The sequence below is a fragment of the Antedon bifida genome, chromosome 8 (assembly GCF_963402885.1).
Source record: "Antedon bifida chromosome 8, ecAntBifi1.1, whole genome shotgun sequence".
In the NCBI taxonomy this organism is placed as follows: Eukaryota; Metazoa; Echinodermata; class Crinoidea; order Comatulida; family Antedonidae; genus Antedon; species Antedon bifida.
The window spans coordinates 5356480-5383882 of NC_136233.1; the positions used below are offsets into that span (position 1 = coordinate 5356480).

Genomic DNA, 27403 nt, shown 5'->3' on the forward strand with positions numbered 1-27403 from the left:
ATAAATAGTCGATATTGTAATATAAAAAATCGATTGCTACAGAAAATGTACGATTAAGAAAATTCATATTATTTTTCAAAACAATGACCATTTGTATCTTTGGTGATACCAATCAAACTAAATGATCCCAGCTTGTTATATATTTGCAACCATTGGCAGGTAGGTCATAGCCGTGGTGATACTGACTTGCTTACCGTATTTGTATTCGGGAGGGTTTTAGGCGATATGTCGTTTATTCGAGGGAGGTGTTTATTTTTTGTGGGTGTAATAATATGTATAATCTCTGATATATCAAATAAATCCTCCCTAAATATTAAAAAATACAACACGCTATTTAAAATACAGTAAAAATTCAATCAAAAATTCGTCATCGAGGTCAATGACTGCTACAAATAGAATGTGTTACGTAATTTCATTTATTTTTTCACCATAAAAATACAATACAAAACGTGGAAAATAAAATTAAAATATTGCAATATCATAGGTCATCAATAAATATCAAAATCTTACATACAATAAATGTTAAGCTTGTTTATAAGTTGCGTTATGCATGTGGTGGAGAGTTTATTAGTTGTGTGTGTGTGTGTGGGGGGGGGGGTGATATTCTAAACGATGTTCTGGGGGTGGGGGATGTTTATTCGAGGGGGAGTTTTCAAGCGAGAAATAATTCAATATATCATAATATTTTACACGATCGATTCATTCAAATAACACCCTGAGCGTTGATATAGGCATAAGTAGGCATAATGAGCTATAAGCCTATTATATTGTTTGTTTCAATTGAAGGAATTACGGTTTTTATGATTTCCTAATTGCAAGTTCTATAAACTTCTAGTCTGAGGTCATGGGTGAAATGAAGATTTGGAATTTAAAAAGGTGTAGTCTTCTAGTATTATAATTATACATTTTCAAATTACCATATGATACTGTATTTCCATATTGGTCGTTTGATCAGAGATGCATAATGATATGAGAGCCGGGTAAACACAATGGATACGATGAATGTTTACAGCATGCAGGAGTAAATGAGCCAAACACAATAATAATAACTAACTAAATTATGGTTATGGTTGTTGTTGTTATGGTTACGATATTATAAGTGGTTACCATTGAATGAATAACGTCAGTTATATTAGCAACATCGTAAATAGACAATTTACTCAAAAATAATGTATAATCAAATGTTAGACCTATTGTGGTTAGGCCTAGGCCGAATTAAACGTATATTTACCAGGCCCGAATTTAACGAAACATATTATACTGGTCAATTTTACACAGACGAGTGGTAACGGTAAGCGGAAAACCGCGTATTTGTCCCACATAGAATCTGTATCTATCCTGAACGTATATATGTATTTTGTAAATGTCATAACAGAAAGAAATAAAGAAATAACACGCTGACATAATTTGAACATGATCATTTTCATATGGGTTTTATGATGCGACGGATAAGATTACCAATATGTTTTTATGCTTGGTTCCCATTAGAGACGCAACGACGTAACGCAACGAATCACGAGCGATGGATTATTCGAACTGTCCTTTGCTTGGTTCCCACTACATGACGCAACGCGTGGACGTAGATGCAACGCAAGCGAGTTGACCAAGCGACAGTTCAATAATCCATCGTTTGTGATTGGTAAACCGATTACGTTGCGTTACGTCCTTGCGTTGCGTTTGTAGTGGGAACCAAGCTTAAGGCCTACTGTCTCTTACATTGCGTTTACGTCCTTGCCTTGCGTCCTAGTGGAAACCAAGCTTAAGGAGTGGATATTATATATGCTGTATAAATTGCTATAGTATGTTTATGATCCGTGGCCATAACGTTTTTCAAACAAACATAATTAATGTAATTGAAGTGAGGTGAAAAGAGAAATAAAAGTACGGTGTATGTTGTAGTTACGGAATTAAGAGTGCATTAAGTGCAAAATAGGTAACATTAATAAACGCAATATTATTATATAAGTACTCACTCATAAGATATTATTATTATTATTATTTGAATCTAACAACTTCTGTCAGTCTGAACACATATTAGGAACAAAAATAATCATCGATGGAGCTTTTTAGATCTACTGTATTCCTGATTATTTAGGTACATATTAGCAGGTCATATTGCTCTTATCAAATTACAAATAAAGTTGCACAATTGCACATAAAGATCTGATGTAATACACACTTAATTATTTATATAAATTCCATGCCAAAATTCAAATAATTATTTCACATATCTGCCTAAATTAGTATTTATGGATTTTTCTATATATATATTACATTTATATGAAACAAGCTTGTAGTTAATAAATATAAAGGCATTCTCGTTTTGTTTTATTTCATCTACCTAGTAACATACAAAATATATACTCTTTTCAAGGTTTATTGTACTCAAGGTGTATTTAAGCTTATAGTAGGCCTACAGTACTGACAAACTATCTCACAATATACATAACTTTCATCATAGTAAATACAATAATGCATATTTAACACGAATATTTATATACAATTTATCTAAAAAAATAATAATAAAATAATAATTTTAATAATAATAAATATTAATAGTTAATTATTATGCTTCTTTCTTGCCATTAACTGAATTGATTTATTTTTCTGTTTTATTTAATTTGTATCTCCATTGAGATCTAACCACTGCATTGTCATTTTTTAATTAATTTTTAAAATTTATTTATTATTTTATTTATTGCTTTACACACAGTATTTTTAATTTGTGAGTTGTTCCTCCCTTCTGCTACATAAAAGAGACAGAAAGAGTGAAATATTAATTAATTAACTGAGTGTATCTTTGATTGTTTAATTTAGTATCATGTGCTCTTCAGTACTAGTTTGATGGTAAAAGTTCTATGTAATGGTTTGAATGCACATTCAGCTTTTTGTAAACATTTTTAAAATGTTGTGCCATCTGAGGTTGCTTACTGTTCACCAACCCGTAGTATGCGTCATCGATAACATCTCTACTACTACGCAGCTAAAATCAGAGAGATTTTCAATGGCCTATCCTTCCACATTATTTAAAATGGAAGCAACGGATTAATTGAACAATGTTCACAGTAGGTGATGTGTTATAAAAATATCATTAATGTTCTGTCAGCTCGGTCTCATTAAATAAAACAGAAAATATTTCAACTCAAGAAACACTCTTTTTTTTTCAAATAACTAATTTGTTTTCATAAACGATATTTTACATTAGTAGTCGTCACTACCCGAATCATTCAGTAAACCCTTTTCTGAATCGTACTCAAAAGCTGGTCCATCCAATTTTAAAGGTTTAGTATTATGTTTTGATCTTAAGGATGTTTTCATATGTTTGTTATCTTTATTAAGCGTTTCCCACACTGTTTCCAAGTCCTCTTCTAAGCGTTGTTTTTCATTGATCATGGTATCCAAGGCAAGTTGTTTGTCCTTTAGTAGTTGTTGAAGATGACGGATCTCTCTGTGGTATTGCTCTTTCTGGTTTACATGAGTTGACACCTCATCCTCCATGCGTCGTGTCATGTTTCCTAACTGTTCACCTGCTTTTAACTTATAGTACTATAAAATAAAAATGTTTTCATTTTAGTCAACTCAGTTAAATCACTATTGTTCACCAGAGTAATCTTGTAACTGTTATATTATTTTAAATATTTTTTATCATTTTCTAGTGTGTCACTTGATGATCATGATGTTTTGAGCAATTGCATGTCAAAATGCATGAATGAATTTGAATTATTTATCTGGTTATAATTTTTATTTTTTACTAAAAACAAATGAATGTAGATTACAAATGTGTGCACAATGGTGTGTATTGGTGGGTATTAATGTTATATTACCTATTTAAACGAAAGCAGTTTTATGAAGAAATAGAGGTAGGGTTTGGGCTAATGAGTGCCTTTCCTCTCCCCAACCCCTTTTTGAATAGTGAAGAAAGCCTATTTTGTAAATGCTGATACAGTGAGTTAAAAATAATATTAAAGAGTACGCTCATCTACATCATCTTATTCAAAGATCTAAACAATTACAGTACCTTTAATTTTTCTTCCATTCGTCCAACAGCTACATTCCCTTTCAATACTTTATTAACTGCTTTATTTTTCTCGTGTGTCTGACTTTTAGCCTAAAAACAATGCAAATTAAACATTAATGTTGAGTCAATACAATTGGTCACAAAGAGGAGTAAGCAACACAATTTAGTAATGTATATAGTAATAATCTTACAAGTCTGTGATAGACGTCCCTTTCAGCAGCTGTCTGTTCTGCTATCTCAAGTACCTTATTAAGATGTTGATTGGCAGCAGTCTCCTGACTTTCACAGTGTTCAACCTGCTTCTGTAGTATCAACACATTTTGTTCTGATTTCCTGCAAAAAACAAGACAATATTTTACCATTTTGTAAATTTTTTGTAAATCACCGGTTCTCGTCAGATAACCAAAGTAAAGCAATGTTGGGCCCGGTTGCATTCTGGATGGGAGACTGTCTGGAATCACGGAGTGTGCTGTATATACTGTAAAGTGATGTTATAAGGATAATATCAGACTAGCATGTGATAGGCATGGGTTCAAGCCTATCTGTACCATACTAACTGTATCCTTAGGCAAGATGCTTTATCTTCATTGCTTCGTCCTTCGGATGGGACATAAAGCCGTTGGTTAAAGAACTTGGTACACTATTCAATATACTATAACAATATATTGGTATACTATTATTATAAGAGATCTGGTAGGTGCTGCACAGCTGGCTGCCATGGGTCCTTGGAGGGCCTAATCCGAATTTCCTACCCAAAAAAGATTCAAATGTGCACCCATAAGTCACCTTCTGCAGAGATTCTATAGAATCACTGGAATTTAGTTCGATGACAACATTTCAAAACCAAAATCAATATATGTGAATATGTGGTTTAGCCCAGTAAATGTACTTTTTTCTTTCTCTGCAGAACACAGTAACCTACGAGTTATCTATGAAATAGTAATTAAGGCAAACCTCTTAGCTCTATTCAAAGCTCTAATTTCTGCCTCCATCTGAGTTTTCTCAGCTTCAACATCTGCAATTCTTATGGCAAGATTGTTTTTCTCTGCTTCAACTGAAGATAACTTTGATGAAGTGATTTCAATTTCCAACCTCTGTTTTGATTTCAATTCTTCAATTGCTCTACAAAAATATCAAATGCAATGAATGACTTAAAGCTGAAAGCATGCACAAAAATTAGGAATTAGTAGGAATTTTTTTTTTATGACAAAGCATCAATTACGATTGAAATACAATTATAAAGCTATAAATACAAACATATCAAATACATATTAAATAAAATTTCTTTTTAACAACCAAAAATAGTATAAGCGAACTTACAGTACGTTTCGAAACCTATCAGGTTTCATTCTGGCGTTTCATCGTCTAGCGTTGACGATGAAACGCCAGTTGAGAATGAAACCTGATAGGTTTCGAAACGTACTGTAAGTTCGCTTATACTATTTTTGGTTGTTCAAAAAGAAATTTTATTTAATACCTATTCCACAACCAGATGAAATTCTTCCAATATCAAATACACTTTCTCTTCTACCCTATGAACATTGTGGTGACACAATGTGGCATCCAACTACACATGCAAACACCAAGCTTTAGAGCTTTCCTGATTAAAAAGTTCTTACAAAAACTGTATAGTGCAGTTTTGGATGTACGTTTATTACAGCACTGAATGTGATCACTGTTGTGTACATCTTGTAGTGTTTTGTATAGTGTGTATGGGCAGTGAGCTCAACTCCATATTTCTTTTAATTTCAGAGTTGAAGTGTTAAAGCTCAGATACAGGCATGAATTTTAAATATAATATCTGGTTAAATTTACATAAATCAAATCTTTGTAACAGAAATCAAGATGAAAAAACATGAATTTCCCTTAATATGGTCAAATACAAAATTTTGCAAAATTCTGCCATAAAAACCAGGAAGACTTTTTTTCAGTAGTTAGGTAGTTTAACCTAATGTAATAACATGTCTGGTGACTCCCTAGAAGGTGAAAAAAGATGGTGGATATACGGTGGATAATTTTTGCTATAGCATGAAAATAAAAATTTGAAGTTGAACAAAAATACCAGAATTGTAAAATTCAAGTTATATTTAGTTATATTTAGTCATCTGATAACATTTTTTACCACACCGTTTATTTTTCATAGCTTTTTAAAATGCCTCTCTATTTACAAAATTTGTGTACAAAAGAATAGAGATTTTACTGTGTAATTTGAACTATCCCCCCACTGATAAGAAAGTGCTGTTGTTTTACAATAACGAAAACGTCAAGCACACGTATTCATAAGCCAGTAAAAATCTGTTTCACATAGCAACGAAATATTGAGGGCGTAGTCCAAAGTATGAATGTTGTAAATTTGTACGACCACAGGTAAGTGTTGCTTGGCTGCCTAGGCCTAGCGTAACATCAAAGCGAGTGAGGACTTTAAAAACTATTTATCAAAATTGACCTGACATTTTAGTAAATTACTTTTTTGTAATCATGAATCATTCCCGATTCAAATGCAAAATGTGAAAAATAGATCAAAAGCTTTACTCGTTTTGTAGTTACGAAAATGACTGGTGATATTCATCAACACGAATACGTTTTACAAATATGAAATGGGGATCAGCTCAAAAGTTTCACAAAAGTGTGACGTATCCCTTTTTCGTTATCGTATTCGTAAGGTTGCGAAACCTCCCTATTAACAACACTATAAGAAATGCCGTGTTAATTGTCAATAGGTGAATATTGTATACATACTTTTGTAATTCACCAACTGTGGTGAGATGTTCTTGCAATGGCAATTTGCCCTCATTTATCACGACTAATGTCTCATGCTGATGTTTGAGGGCGTTGTATTTTACTCGGAGTTCTGATAACTGTGAATCAAGTTCATTTTTCTCTCTGTCCACCATAACCATTCTTTTTGACATTTTATTAACTGTAAGATGTATCAAAATATTTATATAAACATATTGGGAGTTATTCAAATAAAAAATAATCAAATTAAACAATGCCTAGTGTTAAAATATCTATAGAATGTATACAGTAAATGATTTAAGGATTTTTTTTGTCCCTACACCACATTAACTTGTTTGGTTATATCCTGGCTGGTTACGCTTTTGTCATCAGTCAAGCCATTATATACTAATTAAACATGGCAATGGATATATTACTGTATTTTACATTCTGCAAACCTCACAAATTCACAAAAAGTAAGATATAACAATATTTACACTAATCTTTAAAGTATACATAAACAAAACTAAAACAACCAGTATTTTTCAGTAGAAAAACCTATATAAGAAAGGTACACGTTTGAATTTCAGCAAAATTGTCTCGCACAAGAAAATATCACTAAATTGAAACATTTCTATGCAATTGGGGCAATAAAATCAATAATGGAAATAATGTTGGTTTAATAAAAAAAATAAATACAGTGTATTTAATTTCAAACCTTCTTGAGAGTGTCGTTTATTAATATGTTGTTGTTTCTCTTGTTGTATGTCCATCTGTTCCATTAATAACTGGTTCTCTTCAAGAACCAACTTTGCTTGCTCTTGTAGTTTATGCCTACAGACAAAACACAAACAAAAATCATCTTTAGTTTGTTTGCACAATAATGTTTAAGACCAGTTAATGAGGTAAAATCTCCAAACAGAATTAATTACAGTAGTTGAATAAAGGTTTGCTGTACACATGTGATTAAAAAAGTAAGTGAGTAAAAAATGAAATGCAATACAGTAGATGTTGTTATACCACTGTATGGAGTAATAGAAACAAAAAAGGAAATCTCAAAAATGTCAGTTACAACTTAAATCACACATGCATCTCCTAATCTCTTAACAAATAAAGGTAATAACTTTTTATGCATGCAACTTTATCTTGGCTACAATAAGATGAAAATGTGTATATCGCCAAAAAATGTCTACTGAAGATGCGGTCTTATATATGTTACATAATGTCTTCAAATATCTTTACTGCGAGAACTAATGGTTGTTGTTCATTGAACGGCATTCAATACAGTGATTCCTTTCAGATTGTTTAACCAGATAATGATAAATAAGGTGTTCCTTTGCCGATTTGTAGGTGGGTGTTAAACTTCCTTAGTAACAGATCACAGCATGTCAAGTTGGGTAATATGGTATCAGATAAAGCAGTAGTTAGCACAGGGGTACCACAAGGTTGCGTACCCCTTTTCTATTTTCTTTACACTCCAACATTGTTAATTATGTTTCACATATTATTGGAATTCAGCATAGCTCAATGGAATCCATTTTTGACAAGAGAATAACAAAGAAAACACATTCAACTTTACAAGACCCAACACATGCACTATGTTTTTAAACATCTTAGGACCAACATACGCTTCCGGTTTATCATTTTTACCCATCAGCCAATAGAGCATTGAATGTTAGTGAATATGATGTGCCACAGTTTTTTTTTACAGAGGCATTTATTTGAATAAATATGGTAATAAAAAAAGATTACCATTCCATCATGGTGACTTGTGATGGCTCCTGTGTTTGTTCTAACTGCAGGTGTAACACCTGATTTTCATGCAACACCTGCTCCACATCCTCCTTAATTTCTTTTAGCTCTTTCTGGTATTTTAAAATTGTCTTGTTTTTGTCTTGTAAACGATCTTCATAGGCCAAGATTAGAGGTGATAAATAGTGCGTATCATTCAGCCATCTTGGACTATTTCCCCTTGCAGGCAAACCAGGTGGGTCCCCTTTCTACAAACAAATAACAAAATAATGAAAACAATTGATGATGACATTATCAAGATTACCATTTTAAATAAAAGAGATAAAATCTTGGATTTTAAGAAGTCCATGTCTACGGAAGACAGACGATACATTGTCTCTGAACTTTGTGAAGGTGATTACACGTAATGCTTTTCATTTGAGATGCTTGATTTCACACAATTACAATTCGTATTTGCAACTCCATACAACAATGCAATAACTGAATATTGTTTCTATAAGGATCTAATGGTAGAAAGTGTCTTACTTTGTATAGTACATAGTAACATACTTTAACAGAATCGTCAAAATACACTCCAAGAAATTTAGTGTTATTTACTCTTTTTGATTTCTTTAACATCAAATAATATACCATAACTTGATCTATCTCAACTTTTCTGTTCATACTTCGAAATATCATAAATTGGTTTTATTTACATTTAAATAGCGCAACAGCGCCCAGAGTATTTAAATTTTTGTGAGATAAGAAAATTTTGGTATCGTCAGCAAATAAAATTGATGCTTGCACACCATATTCAATATTACGAATGCACATTTAGAATTATCGAAGATAGTGTATTGGCGTCTTCCAGAGACATAGCTTTTAAACTAATTTAAAACTGTACCCCTGACACCGTAATAATCAGGTTTCTTGAGTAAAATGATGTGATCAATTGTATTAAATGCTTTTCTGAGATTCACAAATATATCGATACCATACTCTTCTCTATCAATGGCATCGAATACCTTACTCAATAAGTTTGAGAACAGCCATATGTATGTGGAGCTTTGTTTTGATTTCACAATCGATTGAAAGTGGGTGCAACGAAAATATCAATCTGTGCGCAATGCATGTAGGTAGTTATTACGGGCTGTTATTTCCCATTTTTACCATAAGGCGAACAAAATTATCGCAGTGAGCCCATATAGTATTCAAATCTACATAAAATGCTGCTGCAGTTTGTGACCTTAAAGTAGATCGAAAAAAACATTGGGAATGTGGATTTAATATACATTTTTACATACCTCAGGTGATCTGTACTTTGCCTGGTATCGACTTAATTCAATGCTTAATTTGTGAATAGTTAATTTATGAAGATCAATTTCTTTTTTGTAGTCCTCAACTTGCTGTTGTAAAAGTTCACTTGGTGTCTCTATTTAAAAAATATACCAGATCAATACAGTATTTACATAAAAAAAAAATCCTTCATTTTTTATAGAACCTTACATTTTCTTGACAACAATACTGTTGTATCACGTATGTGTAGTCACAACGTTAAATGTCATGCCCTTGTTTGATTACATTTCAAAATGTTTACATGTACCAAATTTACCATATTAATTGTTAATTTAGACCATGTTCAGCCAAAACTTAAACGATAATAACTGATAAAAATTCTGGGTTTAAACAATTTGGCTCAAAAAATTAACTGATAACTATCTTATTCAAATCAAATAATTATCGAATAAATTTAGACCTTGTTGAAGGAAAAATACTGAAATGCTTTAATTTTCTATCATAATAAAATAACAATAGAAATTCTTGTTAAAGATTGACAAATATTAGTACGATCAAAACAGATAAATATAAAATATAAACAAAAATTAATATATACAATACATAAATATTGTGCACAAAACTTAAGTTATAAAATGCGGTTACAATTTGTAAGTTAAAGTACGATAAAAATGCAGAAAACGCTTAAAAATGGATAAAAAGTTCCATTTGCATAGTCTTAATTACAATACAGTATGACATGATTGTACTTTATTTTTTTTTATGAATTATCTGATTGGTTAAAAAACTGATTTTGTTATGGCTGCGGAACCATGGCCTTAGAGTATCACCATTGACATGCTACTGGTATACTTACCATCTTAGAGTATCACTATTGACATGCTACTGGTATACTTACCATCTTAGAGTATCACTATTGACATGCTACTGGTATACTTACCATCTTAGAGTATCACTATTGACATGCTACTGGTATACTTACCATCTTTTCTACTTCTAGAAGATCTTGTTTTCAATGTATGGTTTTCAATATGAAGCTGGTCATTCACCTTTCGGATTGCTACATTCTCAGTATGCAGTTGCTCGCAAATGTTTTTAATTCTAGATATTTCATTTTTAAACTCTGAAAGCAACCATTAAACAGGAACATAAAAATACAACCAACACAAAACCACAAGGAATAAACAAACTATCTTCATCACATCACAAAGTCAAATTCCAGGTCTTTGAGAGGAAGTTGTTTAATTGTAAAAGAAAAAAAATCCTGGTCTGACATGATTTGCAAAACGTAGAATTATAAAACAAGATTTAAATAGTATTTTTGGTATCAATAAACATTCATAAACTCAATCGGATATATTATATTCAATTATCCAGTATTACTATAATCCCAGATATGAAAAAAACTAATAAAAACTGTGTAAAGAAAATAATTATCTAATATTGTACCATCTTTGGTTTGTATGTCATCTTTATCCAACATTAAACTTTCTTGTTTCTGATACTGTCTAGTTTTTCTTATTTCTTCTTCGTTCCTTTTATGCATCTCTTGACTTTGTTGTAACTGATGTTGCTGTTGTTTTAAAGTTTCTAGTAACTGCTGCTGTTCCCATTTCACTTGTTTTAATTCTTCTTCTAAAACAATCCCAGGAATATCTATTACGTTACGCAAAAAGAATGTTGAAATAATTGCACATAAAGAAATTAGTGTACTATGCAATCAATTTAAATAATTAATACAACTTTTAAAAGACAAGGGAAGATTTAAAATATGGCGATATTGTTTTTCTAATGTAACTGTTATAAGCAATTTAAAATGCATCCAATAGTTTGGTTTCACCCAGGTAATAAATATCCCAGAACTAAAATGAAGAAAACAATCTTTTACCTTCTTCATGAGCAAGAAACTCTCCAAATTCCTCAGCTTTGCTCTTTTTTGTTGGAGCACTTGCACTCACAGATTTTATTACCTTTAAAAAATCCACAATTTTGTAATGTTATTATTATAGTGCAATGGTTACACTGTACAGTACAGAGAGATACAATAAAATGATACTTCCATATGATAAATAAATCATTTTTATTGTAAAAATGGCACGGGTGAATATATAATTCAAAAACAGGATTGGGTATAATATAATACAATTAATACAATATAATCATATTTAAACAAACATAATATAGCACATACATTTGCCAAGATTAAGTAGTTATAAACCCACATACTGTATTTATCAACACCGATATTGGACATAAAATGTTACTTACAGTTTGAGTAATTGGCTGCTCTAACACATCAATGTCATTGGCTCCTTGACTAGAACGCAAGTCACTTGCAGCCAACGATGACATGTCTTCTTCAGTTGTTGGACTATCATGACCTAGTTAGGAATGTAATTTGTAAATTGTTGTTAAATAATTGTTTCTTTGATCCACAGCATTTGTTTAATTCGGCAATTATTATTAAATTTAGATAAGATTCTAAATATTCAGAGATATCACCGATTATGTCATGCTGTTTTAGGTGATTGCCTATTATGCTTTTCAAGATTATTTATTAGTCCATAAACTGGAAACCTTAGTTTTCTTTGTATTTAATACTAGATGGTGATTATCACACCATTTCACAAATTGGATAACTTGATCAAAATAACTTTGTACTTGGAATGTTGAACAAAAACCCAGTTATAACGGTATCATCATAATTATAACTGAATAATTTTTGTCGGAGGTTCTACAATCACTTGTGTAAAACGAGAAAAGAACTGGTGATAAGACGTTGTGTTCATTAACGCGTTGGAAAATACTGTTAGTTATTAACTGAAAAAAACAATGTCGCAAACCCTTTTTAACTCGTGATTTTTTCCAGGGCGGTGGCGGTGTCTGTAAATCTGAAAAGTCATCAGCTGGAGATACTTGAGTCAAACTACTGCTTACAGATTCTTCTGAAATTTTTCTCTACAAATTCAAACAAATGAATATAAAAATAAAAAGATCATATTAAATGACTGTTTAAAAAAAAATATATTACAATTTAATCATTTTTCCTTTCTTTTAAATTAAACATTTTGGTATTGGTTTGATACGTTAGGAAATTGAGAAATATATAACAAAATATGTTTTTTATGTAAACATTGAAATTCAATACTGAAATTAATAATAAAAAGATATAAACACAAATAGTAAAAAAAAAGAATATAAAAATTAGTATTTAATAAGAAAAGAATTGAATATGTAATAAGAAAAGAATTGAAATAAGAGCAAGTAGTTAAGATTTGTTAAACTTACAACAGGAATTTTGTTTGGTATGGCATAGATGGGTTCATGGGCATGTTTAACTGGTGAAGTTGAATTCTTTCGTCTTTCTCCATCACTTTCTTGCTCTTCTTCATCCTCATCACTTATGTCACTTACAGAGGGTGTGTCTAATCTTGAACGACCTGATGTACCTGTGGACTGTCGTACTATTGGTATAGTTGAATAACTAGAAATAAAAATATTATACGAAGCAATGCTCTTAATTCAATTAAATTAACTTCATTTATTTTCCAGAAGACATATAATACAATCAAAAATACAAACACTAAAAAAACTGACACCAGTCTGGCGGATTGTAGGAAAGTGACGAAGTACTCTCCTTCTGGTGGTGCAGACAAAAACAACAAGTTAACAGCAAATGGCATTAAATAAGGCAGAGAAAAACTTATAGGAACCAAAAAGGCATAAATTAGTTACTTCAATTGGGAGGGTATCCCACAACCTCAAACAGCTAGAGTCTATTTTAAAACTGTAACCCTTGCTTGTTTTTTTTAGCTTTTTCATATTTAGTAACACCCAATTGCAATTCATCTGAACTATCTTCACTCTCAATCCCGAGGACAGTTCTTTTCAGAACTACATACTGTATGTGGTGTACCAAAAACTTTATATCAACATACTGATTTTTGCCATGTAAACTCCCATTAATATTATATTACACTCATCTGTTGGGTCAGTTAGGATTTGCAGTATCAGTTGGCAACTGATATTGATACTGGAAATTGAGGTAAATTGTCAATAAATATAAACAGAATAAAAATTATAACATGATACATACACATACTTGATCATTATTCAAATGATATTACAAAGATAGCTCAACTGTAAAAAGACATTTCAACTGGTTATTGCATCATTGCACTTATAAAATCAACAATAGCAAAATCGTAAAAAAATGCAATATTCATTTCAATGAAATACAATATTTACTGTCCAACTGTGTCATCCTCATCTTCTTCATCATCTTCTTTATCTTCGTAATCATACATACTGCTCCTAGCCATGCTATCATCCCTAGTCAAGTCACGATCCAAACCATTGTCGTTTGGAGGGGGTGTTCCAATCATTCGACTGATCATTGTTGAACCAATAATTGCAGTTGATAGGGCAGACGGTGGTCTTGATGTGCCTGCTACAGAGTACGGTCTTGATGTTGCTTCACGGGATGGACTTGGGGTTCTGGGTACAGCAACAAACATTGCCCCTGGAACCAGAGCAGCCCCAATCCTTGACTAAAGTAAACACGAGATTAAAAGAGATTAGCTATTGAAAAGGTCAAACCAGATAGCGCACCACTAGGTACTGTAAGCACCTTGTTACCTCTGCCAAGGAGGTTATGTTTTCACTCCTGTATGTTTGTGTGTTTGTATAAACAGCCACACATTTTATCTGAATCCAAACTTGGACACCACAGGCATAGGCTAGTTACTGCAAAGATTTTAAAAGTGGAACAATAGAATTGGAAAAATAGAGCTGAGCACTACATTAGGTCCTCTTGCACTAATTATACTTTGAAATATGAAACAAAATGCTTGACTGCCAAACACGCAGTTCTCCGTGTTGCGCGTTTTTTTACAAAATCTGGTAGATAGGTTAATTATTGGTATATACTATCAATATGGACACTATATTCGGTCTGGACCATAAATATTTTACTATTTTGAAAGTAACTAATCTGGTTACGAATGACTGTCAAAACGGTACCTGTCGAAACATCAACATACCCCGCGCATCACAGTAGTGTGTAGAGCGATGGTTTGGCACATCGTTTATTGGCCGTGCTAGCTACACTGTAGGCCACCGAAGCATTACAAAGGTTTTTGTTGATTGGCATGTTTGTTTATTAATATTATCTGAATAAAAAATAATGGTGTTATTTTGAATATGAAGTCTTTAATTTCATTATTTATTATTGTATGTATATAATTGTTAATATATTATTATATGTGTATAATTATTTTTTTCATTGGATTTAACATGGTGTCCTAAAATTCCCTGAAAACATTATGTTATTCTTGTTAGTGTTGGTTACGCTTCACTGCACAGCATTGTATGTTTGCATCGACCAAAGATGCCTTCCGTTTCGTGAAAAAGGCATAGGCCCATACCACTTTCACACCAAAACTCCCCGGTGCTTGTGACCGTCCATTCAAAACATTTAGAAACTCCGGAGATACCCCATTCCGTTCAGCTGTTCAATCCCAATGCCAATAAAGACAATGTTTTGAACTTCAGAGTTGTTGGATTTTTGTTTTTTACCTTTCAAACCAAAAAAAACACCGGGGCATCAATGGTCAACTCCGCAGTTTTGCTTTTTGTGTGATAAGTAGTAAGCCTAGAGTAGGCCTTACATTACAGGGACAAAATAAATTCGGCCCACTAAATCCCTCTGTGCTGGGACGATTCGTCCCGGATTTCTGGCCTGGCACTACCGCGGCGTTAAGGCAAAAAGAGTAATGTGACACGTTTTAGCGGCGTCCGTCACATAGCAACGGACTAGCCTAGCTAGGTGGTGTATTAGTCTCTATGCCTAGCCCTCTAGCGGCCTACACACAGCAGAGACAGGTCGCGCCTAGCCTATAAAGCCTACACAAAACTCAATATATATATAATTGGTATGCTTTAGTTTAGTCATAGTTTTGGTGCTATACACCTACATAGGATACTATTACTTACAAACTTTGTTTTCTTCGCCTCCTTCTTGTTTTGTTTCTCACCAGCCATTTTAAAAATAAAAACAAAACGCCACCTACATTCACTACTACTCTGCAGTTTGGCGGGTTATTCTGATTTGAATCTGATCGATTTGGTGTTGTCTCCCGCGTTATTAAAGCAATGATTGATAGCGTAGGCCACCGGTACCGGTAGTAGCCAGTAGAAAACGGCACCTGATCCGTATTAAATACTTTAGCCTAGGCCTACCTAGTCCAAAGTCGAAACTAAACAGGCGATAATTAAAGGAGTTAATTGAAGGTAGGCCTAGCCTACTAGAGGGCCTAGCTAGGCCCTAGTCTAGAGCTAGGCCTAGCTAGCCCTAGCCTACTAGGCCTAGCCTAGGCTAGTACTACTCAGACTGTACGATATATACTAGTATAGGCTAGATAGAGGCCGTACTATAGAAATAGGCCTAGCCTAGGCTAGGCCTAATAATATAAGAATCCGGGACGATTCGGCCCTAACTAACTAAGACGATTCGGCCCGGGACGATTCGACCCACTTTTGTGCCGAAACATTCCACAAAGGTATGGTAAAATTGCATTACGTCATAATCAGCCAGTGGGGTGGTGGTACATGTGTGACGTAATCGTGTAAGGACTTTGTTGGATTTGTTTTTATATCGCGAAAACAGTGATCAACCGCTTAACATTTTCTTTATGCTTCATTTTCATTCATATTGAAAAGTCAAAACATGTTGATTTTAATTCTAGAAGGGTCAGTTTAATTTAACTGAAAACAACCAAAAACAACTGAAACAAAATAAACAAATACCGAAAACAAATTTGTATAATATTTTTTTCTAATGTCGCCCTGTAATAATATAATAATAATTTATTTGGAAGCTACACCTTTTGAAACAGTGGCACACTTCTTGAATGAAGGTGCGTCCATAATACAGTAAGTATAATAAAAGTTTAAAAAAAAAAATGATTTAACAATAGGCCTATTTACAGTACAATAAATTATGTACAAGATTAAAAGAACTGTTTTCATTGTTGGTTTCCCTTCTCTTTTTCCATGCCCGTTTGGTGAAACCTTTACAAAATCTACCGGATGCAACTCCAATATTAATTATAGGAAGGTCAAGTACAGGTGAACCAACAACATACATTCATTTTTGGTCTATTGTTCCATTATTAAATTGGTTCCAAAAGTCAATTGCATTCGCTAGATTTTGCTCGAGTATTGCCAATTCCTCTTCCTCCTTCCTAAATCTAATGGCTCAAGTAAATATTTTTCTAGGCAGGGTGTTTCTTTAATAATTTAATAGTCTAATTTATGAGAAGATTTTTAACCTAACATTTCGTTTTCGTCACTGAAAAGGATACAAACGTTATTTTATAATAACTCGACTACGGTAATTTTACTGAATAGATTTTATTGTGAATCCTTTATCGTGAGCTTGTTTTAAGTATACTTTATAGTCCCTAATATTATCAATATTCTTAAAATATCATTTTTTTATTATTTTCTTTGAAAATCTATAATTAACGTATTCACAATTAATGTGAGGAGTACATGCGTTGGTTTCTGGATCAAAAATCGAAAGACTGTTTTAAATGAGGCCTACTACGTACTATAACAATGCTAAACCTATAGCCTCATTGTATAAGTTTGTGTAGTGAAAGCGGTGCCATACTGGAGCCAGCTGCATGTGTGCGCTGATTTCTATGACTCAGCCCTGGTGCTACTGTCTAAATCATAGTATTTGAGGGCCCTTTATTGTCCGCATTTGCTTGTTGTTTATGGTCACCATCTGTAAACAAAGTTTAATACAAAAAATATAGGCCTAAATAGGCCATTTGGAATAAAAATAAAGCCCTCATACCGTATATAGTAACTATGGACGAATAAACGAGATGCAACACAATTTTCAACATTGAATTCCTTTACTTCTAATTTGGCTATCAACATATCGGATTATAATACTACTGTATGTTGTATAACGAAATAATATTTGAGATTTAGTGCATGTTTTAAATGCTTTATGTAACGTCCACCAACCACATGAACTTGCTCTATTAATACAGCATCGATGTTGTCAACATTGCTATAGGTCTATCCCCGGGGCTGAGTTACAGAATCAATGTACACATCCATGCAGCCTGGTGCCGCCGATAGGCATTCTCTACAGAGGCGATATGAAAAAAAAAGTAGAAAGTCCTTATACGATGACGTCACACACGTTCCAGCACCCCATTAGCTGATTATGACGTAATGCAATTTTTCTTTAGCAAACGGAAGATACGGTACCGTATCTTTTGTCACAGCGTTAATTTTTTTTGGTATTTATCAAGCTTTTATAGGTGTTTAACAATCCATATTTTATTGATATTGACAATGTTGATATAGTATATAAATTAAAAATAATATACTTAAAAAATATAATTTTATATTAAATTTATTACTTCGAAAACTTAGTTTACATCGTTCGCACAATTTGGGCCAGATCGTCTTATTTGTTGGGATCGTCTCTTGTCTCTTTCGTCTTAGAACCTTGTGTGGGCCTGATTTTCTCTGACACTTTGGCCCGACTGTCTTACAATGGGCTGATTGTCCACATGGTCAAGATCAAGAAAAGTGAAAATATTGCCTTTAATAGATTAGTCTTTCTTCATATTTAACATGATTTAGAGAGACATCTACATACTTTGTTATGACACAAAATGTAAATTATATGAGAGACTATATGAGATACACTTATTTTGGAATTGACCCTATATACCAATTTTCAGCTTAGTATCTTAATTTAACTACAAAACGCAAAATTCTCAATTACTCAAATTATGTGATTTCTGAATTCAATATGCCAAATTTTCAAATCAACTTGGAGTTACTAAAACTTATGTACCCTTAAAAAAATCCAGATGTGACCATACCAGGATTGGTTGATTTGACATGGACTGACCCATAATGTTGTATTTTGTCTAGAAAAATGAATCTGGAAGAACAAGTAACAAGGCTGCAGCAAGAGCTTGATCAAAAGTCTAAAGATGTAGAGCGTGCAGCAGAGATTGGCAATGCGTTATTGGAACAAAACAAGGACTTGGAAGAAGAATTAGAAAAGCTATCCGAAACACATTGTAATGCAATTGAAGTAAGTTGTTTTTTTGCAATGAAATCACAGTTTATCTTGCCTACGTAGTATTGAATTTGTTAAAATTCCTTTAATAAGGAAACCAAAATATATTGCTAAGCCAACAATTAATAAGTTAGTGAACTAGTGTATATCCCATAATGTATACGTTTTACAATAGACTAAGCTTTACAATTTCTGCAAACTATGTAATTTGATGTTTGAGGTGGTGTTGACTTTCAGCCTCATCAGTATGCTAATTATTATATTATAATTATTTGTTATTTAGGAATTGGAACAACAAAAATACAACTTACAGCTAAAGTTAGATGGCAAAGAGAAGTTAGATGGTTTCTATACACTAGAAATAGAAGCCATGAAAAATCAACTTGAGAAAGAATATTTGAGAAAAGAAGGTTTATTGAAGAGCAATTTTCAAAAAGACATCAACAAGATGGAGAAGAAAAATAAAGGGCTTCTTTCGGATCTGGAAAGAACTTCAGTAGTTGAAATTCAATTGAAAGAAAAGGTAAAATAGACTCTCAATCAACAAAAGCTTGATTTAAGATATCAACAATTTGTTTAGAATTTTCAAAAAATCATGCATATGCGGTGGTATTTAATAGAATAATATACAAGTTTCTTGCACAATTTATATACTGTATGTATAAATATACATTAACAGGCACAGAATAAATTTATAAAACCACCATACTGAAAATTAATTAATTTGAAACGATAAAGTTGAGGAAATGGGAATTAGCATCGTAACAGAAAAGTATTCAGATTTGCTTAACTAACGATTTCGTTTCTTTGGGCGAACATCTGGTATACAGGAGTAAATTTGATTGGTTATAGGTCAAAATCGTTGATGCATGACTTTCGTATCGTAAGCGGAATTCACTAATCTTGTACCTTGAGTTGTCATAACGAGTAGAGTAGTGTCGTATGAGGTGGCTTCCACTAATCTTTTCCTGGTTCAGACCTATGGAGTTGTACGCCACGTACAATACGAAAGCATAACTCCGTAGGTCTGAACAGGCCCTAAGCTAATTCAAATAGATAACAATGTACAGTATATCAATACTGTGGATCACCTTTAATAATTATTTTAAACTCTACTTTTTAACTTAAATAATATTATGAACAAATTATACATGTTGAGACTATCCCTATGAAATATGTTCATTATGATAATGCATGCATAGTTTATTACAGTGCATGTTTACATGGTTTTTGTTATCATGCAGATTGAGGAGTTGAAGAAACTAAGTGAGTCCCAACGAGTGTTTCAATCGCAATTATTGTCAACCTCTGCAACAGAAGAAACAATTGACTTCCATGCCATCATTGCAGACATGGAACAAGAAAAGGTGAAAAGTTCAATTCACAATACAAAACATACCTACTTAACTTATTAATTCAAGAGACATTATTACTTCAATATCAGCCATTAGGCAAGTAATGTGTAAAAGTAGAACATGCATGTTAGGGCCATGAGTAGCACAGTCAACTCTTCCGATACTAGACACCCTTTGGCAGCCTGCCTAATATGTCTGCTTTTCCAGAAATTATTATATTCCGTATTGTGTTTTTGATGGTAAAATATAAGTTGCAATCTTTTAAACCCCAGCAAACGTTTTGTTTTGGAAGAGTTTTTGGTTTTCAGAGAGCCTGGTGGTGAAAGAGTCAACTGTACTTTTACTTTTATAATTAATTTCCATTTTTATCCTAAACTAGATAAGTTCACTTTGTACTCTTCATTACAGGCACACTTACGTATTGAGTTGAAAGATAAAAAAGATGAAACTGTGCGATTGATAGCAAGTAAAGAAGCCATAGAGCAGCAGGTGGAAGAACTAAATGATGAGTTAATGCAAAAAGAAAGAGAATCAATTTCTTATTTTAATGCACTTGAGGTAAGTTAGTTTGAGATTACAGTAAATAGTAATTTATTAAACAAATATTTACTGGGCTGAGGGCCATGATAAAATATAAAGCTCTCTGTGATCTGGAGAGTAGACTATAGTATTACTGTATCCCAAGATGAAGTCGATGGATATAGTATTTCTCCAGATCACAGAGGGCTATATTTTTTACTGGACCCCTATGAAAGCCCAGTTTTACATACCGAACCACGCAATTCGGCTGTAAGCTAGGCCGAAGCAAACGCATAACATGGACTTGGAGTAGTAATTTATTCATCTTTTAGTTAAATTATGCTATGGCATTCAATTTGATGCTATTAGTATCATTGGTAATGAATTGAGGCATGAATGTGTATCTTATGGAGTTTCCACGGTTTTCACTAAAATGTTATCGTACAAATCCATTAAGAAATTATTTTGTGTTAGTCTTGCCATTCTAGCCAATTACAAAATGGCGATTAGGGAACTAATTTGGCAAAATCAAAGAAAAGAATAATAAAACATAAAATAATTGAAAACAGCATGCACACCTCGAACTTCGATTCCTTTTTGTTTCCACCTGGAATTTGGCGCAGTGTTTTTGATGTTGAATTAATGATCGTAAGATCATGGGTTCAAATCCAACGGTTGTCAGATCGCTTGTATTCTTAGGCAAGACACTTTACTTACGTTAGACTCTTTCCACCCAGGTGTACAAATGGGTACCTGGTAAGGTCAAGACACAACTTTGCGCTGATTACTAGATGCATTGTGGGACTATGTTTCCATAAATGTTTGATAATAAAAATTAACGGTGCTTTATAAATCCATGGGATATTATTAATCTACAGTACTGCACATGTTCACATCTGTGATTACAAAGTGTTCTATATATTTTTTAACACTATTATTATTAGTTTGTTATTGTTTGTAGTATTTAGAGGACTACTTTACATTTCATGATTCTTACATTGTTAATTTTATTCTATGATATATAATTATATAGAAATGTCGTGAGAATGTGGTAGACTTGCAGCTACAACTTGATAACATTCAATTAGACACTTTAAACACCAAACAGAAAGGAAATTCATTATTTGGAGAGGTGAGTTTTTTTTGTTGATCTGATCATACTTGATCTGTCCAGATACTGTATTACCTGAACATTAGTGCCATTATGTAAAATTGTAATTAGGATATGTATATAGATAGCAAATTCATACAACAGTTTATGATAAATTTAATATACAGTATTTATGCATGTTCGGATAATACTGTAGTTGATCCATAGAAATCAGTTATATTACATATGATGTATACAAATCAATAACATGCACCAGTAATACTATAGATATGATTAGAAAATAAAAATACTATACTTTAAATAGTGATTTAAGCGTATATTAGTTTTTGGCATATATTACTCTGAGTTAATTGAACAAAATATATATCTATTCTCTGTTTGGGTTACTTGCAATCTACAACGCACCACAAGAACAATAAAATATGAATTTTTCATTATAGATTACTGTATTTGTTTGAATGATGCTGAAAATGTTTTTTACAAGGTACTAATTATTATTTCATGTAAATATTTCTTTATAATTTTTTTATGGAAAAACATTACCATTTTTTTTAAAGGTTGAAGATAAACGTAAAGAAATAGAAAGAAAATACATCAGTATGAAAGTTAAATATGAGGCAATTAATACACAATTAAAGATAAAGAATCAGCAAATAAATAAAATGAAGGTAAATAATTTTTTCTGCTATTTCTAATATTTTTAAAAACTAGAAAAAGTCTGATTTGATATGGTATGGACTATTTACTAACTGTAGACATTAGCCTGTACTTTGTGAGCCTTGGTATCTTATCCCTTAAAGATGTATTGTCCCCCAAAAACATGAAAAAAATGAAGAGTAATTAAATCAGACTTTGAATAGGTTATTTCGTAGTTTTAATAAAGTTAATCCCTTCCTTTAAAAAAAGAATAAGTTTTCTCATATAAAATGAAGTAATAAATGGTCAAATCCAACCAAAAACCAATTGGCTGGCAGTTACAATTACAGTTTTTTCAGGTAAATACATTTTTTTCGATTTAATTTTTGTTTATAAAGTGGATAACTTTGTGACATTAAAATGGCATATTCAAAAAAAAATTAAAAACATTATTTTTTCAGAGGGATCATAAATCTTTAATAAAGAAAGATTGATAAAGCAAGACAAATATGATCAGGACAAGAGTTGGCAACTGTAGTTATCTTAATGAAAAAACCCAACAAAAAATGTATACAGTTTCTATTTCCTGAAACGTGGTGTCTACGCACAGGCTAAGAAAAAGGCCAACAATTTTCTTGCGCCAAATCAATTTTTTTTTAAGCAAAATAAAAAATATGTAATTTAGTTAATTTAAAATTCAAATGGTTTTTCAATTATGCCGAATAGCACTGTGAATCAAGCATTTTCCCAACACTTTAAATCATGTGTATTTAGTACATCGCTGATGATTACATCATCACTCACATGATTTTGAATACGTGATTATTAATTTAGTGATTTAACTAAATGAAAATATTTTGACTACACAGTGGTCGAAGCATGTGTTTAATAGGTTTGTAAATAGTCAACATCTGAGGTCCTCCTGAGTGATAGGTTTTTAGTAACTGTTTACCAGGCCTATATTTGGAATAGAATTACACACAACACAACACATCACAACAAAAATTACTGATTTACAGCAATGGGCAAAGGATTCATCAAGCACCTTTATTGTGTACTGTGGGATAGGCCTTCAAAATGTATAATAGATAATTTGCTTTTGCCAAATGAGACTCAGCCAACAGCTAGTGCGTGTATGGTATAGAAACCTAAACAGACTTCTCTCAGAAATGTAATCGTATGCTTGTAGAAAAGTGTCCTTATCCGTAGTTGGGAACAATGAATGAGATTGTTAAATTTTAAATAGTTTCATAGATACCTTCCTCTCTATTCATAGTGTTACCATGTTTAGGAATGCATTTATGACTTCTCATATATTTGATTACAGTATAAGTAATAACATGTTTTAAATAAACATATATGTAGATCAATCTTTACTAACTGAAATAATAATAATATGAAAATATAATTTTAAATTGAAAGTTCATGATTTATCAAATCAACTTGATTACAGTTTCAGATAGCCACATTATTTCAAATGAGTTCTTCAAGAGCAGATTCAAGTCACATGGAACACTTAAGAGAACAGTTAAATCAAAGTCAACACGAAGTGAGAACTTTAACGGATAGGTTAAACAAGTATGAAAAAAATCAGGTAAAACTAGATTTTTATTCATCAAATAGGGTGAGTTCGACTTTCCAAGCAAATGCAACGGGGACATACATTAGAATATGAGTGCAAAAAGTTTATTTTGTCATCATATGATCTAAGTGCCTGTTTCTGTTAGGAAAAATCCAAAAGAACGGTTTTATTGGAAACTGGTTTTTCATGTTGCAGCCTAATTTTTACTCAAACTAAAACTTCTTCTTTGATGGTCATTGTGGTTGCTTGTAAAATGTCATTATTATCCACACAGAGTAGTCAGATGTTCGCACCATTCAGTGACCACCTAAGGTCAAGTTGAGACTGTGATTGCGTTGCAGGAACCGTTTTAAAAACCAGTTTTTTGACAATTGAGGTGGTGGTGTTTTTCAAACCGTATTAAAATTGGTTTTTTTTTTTGTGTTTTTTGGAAGGGACCCATTTCTGTTCGCAACAAAATACAGTTCTTCCAAAAACCGTACTCATTGGTCAATAGAAACAGACCCTTGTAAAGGAAATATTTTATAGTGCTGAATTTGTGTCGTATTTAGTATCACAAATTTTGTGTCTAAAATAATGTGTTCGAAATGGCACCCTTGATATGAAGGTGTATTTTGGTTTTTATTTATCAATCATAGAAGTTCATAAGATTCAGCAAAAGTCGACCCACAAATTGCGCATGATTTTGCTTACGGTGCCCGAGACCGCAGTACATAATAAAATTAATATTATACAACATGGTACCAGTAATATTTCAAACAATACTTTTTAACTAGCATACAGTATACAATATATAGTTATGATTATTTCCCCAGCAGGTGTCTGATAGAGGTGATGATGCCTTGGTATCTGCTGATAGTTTAGAAAGAACAAAATACACAGAATATCTAAAGAAGTTGATATCTACTAGCAAGTAATTATAAACATTTTTCAATTTGTATAAGTGTTGTAGCAACATCACAGAAATAGTTTTTATTAGTATTTTACTACATCGATTATGATCGAGTCTGAACATTTTTTATTTTTATATTGATACATACAGTAGAACCCTCTTATGGAACACAGGAACACTTCCCTGTAACACTATTCAGGGCACATTCATGTTAAGGACACACTTTTTTGGGTCCCCAAAATGTCCCTCGAAATTCTACTGTATAAGATGTTTTTTTAAATTTCAAATAATGTTATATTTATTGTTTTGAATATATTTAAAATAACATGATATTTTGTTCCTGTATCACAATTAATATTACTATATTGAATGTTATCTTTTTGTAGTGAAAAATTAAATGATGTGCAAGATGAGCTACAAACCCAGCGTATGTTACTCATGGCAAAAAATGATAGTTTGCTGACTTGTGAGCGTAAACTCTATGCCTCCCAAATACTGGTAGATCAGGAGAAGGCTAAAAATATTAAACATGTTCTCAAGATTGATGAACTTAAACGGAAATTATGCCTAGGTACACATTTTATTTTACATTTTTTTGTAATATCAAGTACAATTCCAATCATTTTGATACTCATTAACTCAATTAAGTGACAGTTTTCAAATGTAGTAAATGTGTAACCCTGAAAACCTCCCGGAGATGATTCAAACTTTTAAAAACCTTCCCAGTACAAAGGTGGTAATTTTGATATTCTAAAAACTTCCCCTTCCCCCCCCCCCCCCCTCGCAACCTGAGATTTTTTTTAAATGCAGTTTAAGACCTTCCCAGTACAGTTGTGGTCATTTGGATATGTATTGATGTGTGCAATAACAAAAAATGTGTATAACGAACAAACATCCAGATGGTAGATAATGTTGAAATTTCATTTGAACATTCCCAGTACAATTGCAGTTATTTTGATACCCTGTGTGTGTGTATGGATGCTTGCAGTAGGAAACAAATGTACAAACTCTCTCTCCTTGATACGATGATTTCCAGTTATTTTTTGCTGTTAAATTAGATTCCAATTTGTTCATTAATAATTATTTAAATTCTAAAAAATGTTATGGGTCTATTTGTTTATCTTTTGACTTTTTCAAGATTATTTTGCCACTTTCAGAACCTGATGTCCCAATGCAAAAAGAGCGTGAAACTTGGGTTGAGAAACTACCAATCAAACCTAAAGAAGATAATACTGAAAATGAAGCAACTGAGCTAGGTGAACAAAATGCTGAGATTGATGTCAGGGGAAAGAAGAATGCAATTGAATCAGAGCTATTGCCATCAATTGTTGAAAATAATGCAAACAGTTTGAACACAACAAAGTATAAAAAGTTCAAGAAATCTGTATCAGTTTCAGAAGTAGTTGAGGTAGTGACAGAAACTGGAATTGTAAATGAAGTTCAAATGAAATCAGGTGACGACAATGATGATGATTATCAGAAATCATCTGAGAAGAAAGATACAGAGGATAAAAAACCAAAGGGTAAAAAATATCACAAAGTAGTGTATGTTAAAAATGATAAAGCAAATGAACCAGAATGTGCACAGCAATGAGAAGGGATGCTGAATGTAATTACTAGTACTATAGTAAATTGAAAATGTTGATGTATGTATGTAGGCCTAGTAATAATTTTCCCATGTGAAAATGTTAATTCAACCCAAGTAGCAAATACTATCCATGGCGAAGAATTTCTCAGAAAACCAATGCTTTAAAGGTTAATAAGCAGTTTAGCTGTCAAGGTTACATCTACAAATTGGAGTTTGAGGAATTTGGAGGTGGGAATTTCTTCAGTTGATTTCAGGAACTATGTAGTAGTTCATATTTAATAATAATGTACTGGACCAGATATGGTGGATATAACGACAATCAACAATGAGCAACACATACATATTATTGCTGTTATCAACTCACATATGATTCTGTATTGGAGAAACAACAAATACTTTTGATTGGTAGTGTTGGTATTTATTATCACCAAATCAAATAGTTTGAAAATAAAATTATTTTTTGTATACTTTTTATACAATGTAATGAATGCGGATTGGTAAATCGAAAAAGAAACTCATCAAAACTAATAAAGAGATATTTCTCAGAAAAATAATGACATTTAACAACAAAATAAAAAGTAAAACTTAAGAAATCAAACATAAGACTATTTAAAGGTGGGCTCCAGGAATACAATTTTTCATCTTTTTCTTGTAATATGAGAGGTGATGCCCAATGCCAGAACAAGGCTGTTAGACCATGGTCGTTAGTGGTGTTATCAAATTATACAATGGTAAAGGATAGGCCATTTTGTGTGTGGACCAACTTTACATGACTTGCATTTAATAACCATAAAATAAAAATGAATAGCTATTATACAAATTTGAGCAATATTTACATT

At 32.3% G+C, this 27403-nt stretch overlaps 2 protein-coding genes across 6 annotated transcripts; one reads left to right on the top strand and one right to left on the bottom strand.

The window, feature by feature from the left end:
• Window positions 1-2162: 2162 nt before the first annotated feature.
• Window positions 2163-15883, bottom strand: LOC144850814 (centrosomal protein of 89 kDa-like). Of its 2 annotated transcripts, none has more exons than XM_078708276.1 (16): window positions 15758-15883; window positions 14012-14313; window positions 13052-13247; window positions 12607-12721; window positions 12032-12144; window positions 11652-11733; window positions 11213-11398; window positions 10746-10886; window positions 9772-9899; window positions 8489-8736; window positions 7455-7570; window positions 6758-6938; window positions 4973-5140; window positions 4210-4351; window positions 4019-4108; window positions 2163-3546 (listed from the first exon to the last, which is right to left on the bottom strand). In XM_078708276.1, exons 1-16 carry the CDS (start codon window positions 15803-15805, stop codon window positions 3202-3204), a joined length of 2601 nt encoding a protein of 866 aa, XP_078564402.1. In that variant the 5' UTR covers window positions 15806-15883; the 3' UTR covers window positions 2163-3201. The 2 variants fall into 2 exon arrangements, with proteins under 2 accessions (XP_078564402.1, XP_078564401.1); XM_078708275.1 differs by having other exon boundaries at window positions 11213-11419.
• LOC144850826 (protein Spindly-A-like) lies at window positions 15597-27043 on the top strand. 4 transcript variants are annotated; one of them, XM_078708296.1, is made up of 11 exons: window positions 15597-15696; window positions 18731-18896; window positions 19165-19404; window positions 20126-20248; window positions 20645-20794; window positions 21789-21887; window positions 22424-22534; window positions 23956-24096; window positions 24900-24997; window positions 25363-25547; window positions 26134-27043. In XM_078708296.1, the coding sequence occupies exons 2-11, from the start codon at window positions 18735-18737 to the stop codon at window positions 26568-26570; spliced, it is 1746 nt and encodes a 581-aa protein (XP_078564422.1). In that variant the 5' UTR covers window positions 15597-15696; window positions 18731-18734; the 3' UTR covers window positions 26571-27043. The 4 variants fall into 4 exon arrangements, with proteins under 4 accessions (XP_078564422.1, XP_078564420.1, XP_078564424.1 ...); XM_078708294.1 differs by lacking the exon at window positions 15597-15696 and adding an exon at window positions 15751-16054; XM_078708298.1 differs by lacking the exon at window positions 15597-15696 and adding an exon at window positions 15752-16054 and having other exon boundaries at window positions 24903-24997.
• The last annotated feature ends 360 nt before the right edge of the window (window positions 27044-27403 follow it).